This window comes from Etheostoma spectabile, chromosome 9 (genome assembly GCF_008692095.1).
Source record: "Etheostoma spectabile isolate EspeVRDwgs_2016 chromosome 9, UIUC_Espe_1.0, whole genome shotgun sequence".
Classification (NCBI taxonomy): Eukaryota; Metazoa; Chordata; class Actinopteri; order Perciformes; family Percidae; genus Etheostoma; species Etheostoma spectabile.
Window position 1 is genome coordinate 1082489 of NC_045741.1, and position 3375 is coordinate 1085863.

The 3375-nt window shown below is 39.9% G+C and overlaps 1 protein-coding gene across 1 annotated transcript; it reads left to right on the top strand.

Moving 5' to 3' along the window:
- The first annotated feature begins 305 nt into the window (after positions 1–305).
- znf648 (zinc finger protein 648) lies at positions 306–2246 on the top strand. The gene is made up of 2 exons (XM_032526596.1): positions 306–339; positions 655–2246. Exon 2 carries the CDS (start codon positions 733–735, stop codon positions 2233–2235), a length of 1503 nt encoding a protein of 500 aa, XP_032382487.1. The 5' UTR covers positions 306–339; positions 655–732; the 3' UTR covers positions 2236–2246.
- The last annotated feature ends 1129 nt before the right edge of the window (positions 2247–3375 follow it).

The window sequence follows — 3375 nt, forward strand, 5'->3', positions numbered from 1 at the left end:
GTAGTCTGAGATTAAGTTCTCAGTCTCTTGTAGGCTTACTTACTGTGAACCCTACTCAACACTCTTGCAGACAGGCGGTATGCTTAGTCAGTGAAAGTGAGTCAGTTGTCTTTCATTGCCAGACCTCCACAGTGCTGTAGAGTGAAAGGTAATTGAGCCAGATAAGATTTCATTGTTGTTGCTGACTAGCAGGATAGATGCTGACCCGGAGACGGCCGCTGCTGCCAAACCCCGCCCGTTAACTCCACTGCACATCTCTTATATATACTAGACCCGGGGCTTGTGGTCTATCTCTGTGGGATTTCTGGATCGGACCTTCTCTGTAGGAGACTGCAAGGTGAGTAGCTCAGTAAAATGTTTTCAATTTGTAAAGTTAACATTCATGAGGTCGACTGAGTGTGTTTTTATTTTAAGATAAGAAAAAGCTACAAAGCCTATGTGCAAGTTTAGGAATTTATTTGCCATATGACTACCAGGTACAAAGTTTTTTGAAAGATATACCCAATCCTGGTGAATACAGCAAGAAAGGAATTGTAATCAGGAAATTACAACTCTTACTACTACTACAACTAAAATTATATGATCATTTATTTTTTATTTAAGTTATGATACAGACCCATTAACCTTAGCGCTCAATGTATTTATTTTTCAGGTCTTTGAGACATAGTGTCTGGAATTCCCTGATCACCTTAAAATTCATGCAGATGATTTCCTGCCCCACTACAAGTGGCCATGGCTAATGAAATCTCCCCAAGGAATTTTGACAGGGAAGTTGTTGAAAAGATAAGTAATAGGAAACACCAAGAAAGGAATTGTGTCATTCCTTCTCTCCAAGATGGACAGATCTTAATTAACACTCACCATGTGAAAACTGACACGTCATTTGGTGGTATTTGTGGTATGAACCTACTTTCAGATAGCAGTGACACTGAAATCGTTTATCTGAACCCCCAAACACCAAACTGGACTCTCATAGAGAAGTTTGTTGAGCTTTCACCACAAGAAGGAACAGGATTTAAAGACGACAGAGACCCCAGCAGTCAAGGATTTTTACGATGCACTAAAAATATTGACAATAAACAAAAACACAACAATATATTTGGATCTAATGAAGTTCTCTTGGATGCTGCCCAAAAGAATGAAAGTAACTGCTCTCTATACCTCAAGAACCATAACATACAAAGCAATTTCTCAGCCAAACAGAGGGCATCTAAGCTCAAAGAGGTGAATGTGGAAGAATATTCTCCAGGTGGAGGTGGGAATAAGGCCAAAAAGAAGAATGTAAACAGTCCTGTTAAGAAATTACTTAAAACGTGTGAAGATAACAAGATCTCTCGACTTTTGGTAGCAATGAAAAAACGCGGTGGAGTTGACAAAGAGCACCGTCCCTTCAAGTGCACACATTGCAACTGGGCTTTTAAAAAACTCTCCAACCTACAGAGTCACTTGCAAACGCACACTGGCCTCAAGCCCCATGTGTGTGATATTTGTGGCAAGGCTTACTCTCATCAGGGCACATTACAGCAGCACAAACATCTACACACAGGTGACAGACCATATCACTGTCCCTTCTGTGTCAAGACCTATATCTGGTCCTCAGATTACCGCAAGCATATCCGCACACACACTGGTGAAAAGCCCTATGTTTGTGACACTTGTGGCAAGGATTTCATTCGCTCCTCTGACTTGCGAAAGCATGAGCGGAACATGCATACCAATGACAAGCCCTTCCCATGCACGCACTGTGGGAAGACCTTTAATAAACCTCTCTCCCTGAAGCGTCATGAGCGCAAGCACTTGGGAGAAAGGCCATTCTCCTGTCCTGACTGTGGGAAAGCCTTTACTCTGGCTAGTCGTATGGCAGAGCACCAGAAGATCCACGCCGGAGTGCGTCCATACATCTGCATGGTTTGCTCCAAGTGTTTCACGAAGTCGTCCAACTTGACCGAGCACGAGGCCATTCACACTGGAGCACGGCCCCATAAGTGTACAGAGTGTGGCATGGCGTTTGCCATGGCTTCTCGCCTTGTTCGTCACCAGTATGTCCACAATAAAGAGAAACCCCACAACTGCACAGGCTGCAGCAAGAACTTTAGCCACCTAGACACATTGAAGCTTCACCAGGAGCAAACCTGTGCTGGGAGGATCTTTGTTTGTATGAAGTGTAACAAATCTTTCCAGTGTGCCGCAAAGCTTGCACAGCATGTGCTGAACCACAGGGACACCAATGTCTAAATCAGTTTAAAGGTACTGTACGCATCCATCACTGTGGAGTACTATGCACTCTATTTGCAATTGTGTTTGAATTATTAGCTTTAGACAAGGCACATTATGTAAATGTCATAGGGCACCAGTTTATTTATGTACAGGTATTAATGGTATTGTGCTGTATGAGTTTTAAAACTTGTAATTTAGTCTCATACAGCCTATTTTCCCATGGTGCTTAGTTTCCATGAGAATGTTGCGGGATAAAAATTGCCACCAGTTGGGATCAGTTCTGAATGCTGCTGACATTTTCTTTAAAAAAAAGCAGCTATCACTGCAAACTTGCTCTAACATGGCCATAGGCCAGTCATACCTCCTGAAGCACATTATTGTGACCACATGAATAGACCAGTTTTATGGTTTAGTGAAGCTAGCTAATCACTCAACTTTTCATGGTGCTTTCTATTCATTATAGTGTTTCTAAGTACAGCTATTTCCATGCAGGAGGATATATTTAAATGTGTTTATTATAGATTATATTTTTTATATTTATAATACATATATTTAATAATTGCCAGGCACAATAAACGTTTATGGTTTGGAAGATGGTCTTTTAAACTTGTGGGAGTATGTAAGAGGTTATTCTCCAGTGGATAAAAAGGAAAAAGGAAACATAATTGTACACCTCTAGTATTAAATTAATGTCTGAAAATCAATCTCAATAAACATGTTTGGTCATTTCAAAATTAGCTCTTTTATTTTTATTTATTTTTATTTGTTCTAAAAGGAATCAATAAAGATTTGTTTGATGCTTCATTCATAACATTGATACACACTCTAAATCAGCATTTGAATGCTGCACAGCTTTTTTTAACCCTGTATTTCACACAGTTAATGATAAAAATAAGGCTATACTCATACTATTATTTTGGTACTATGTGTTTAATTAGATTTCAGGGGTGGCTGCGTAGGATTGTGTCTGACTCATGTGATCCAAACATTTTCCTAACACTTACAACTCCAGAGCTTTGTAAAGTTCAAACAGTCCAAATGTATCATAAGAAGATGCTGTAATTTCGGTCTTGTGTTTTCAATTCATTAAAATTAATTGGAACATTTGGATTGTATTGGATGTTCTGCAAACCAACCTAGCTAGCTACCATTAGTGTT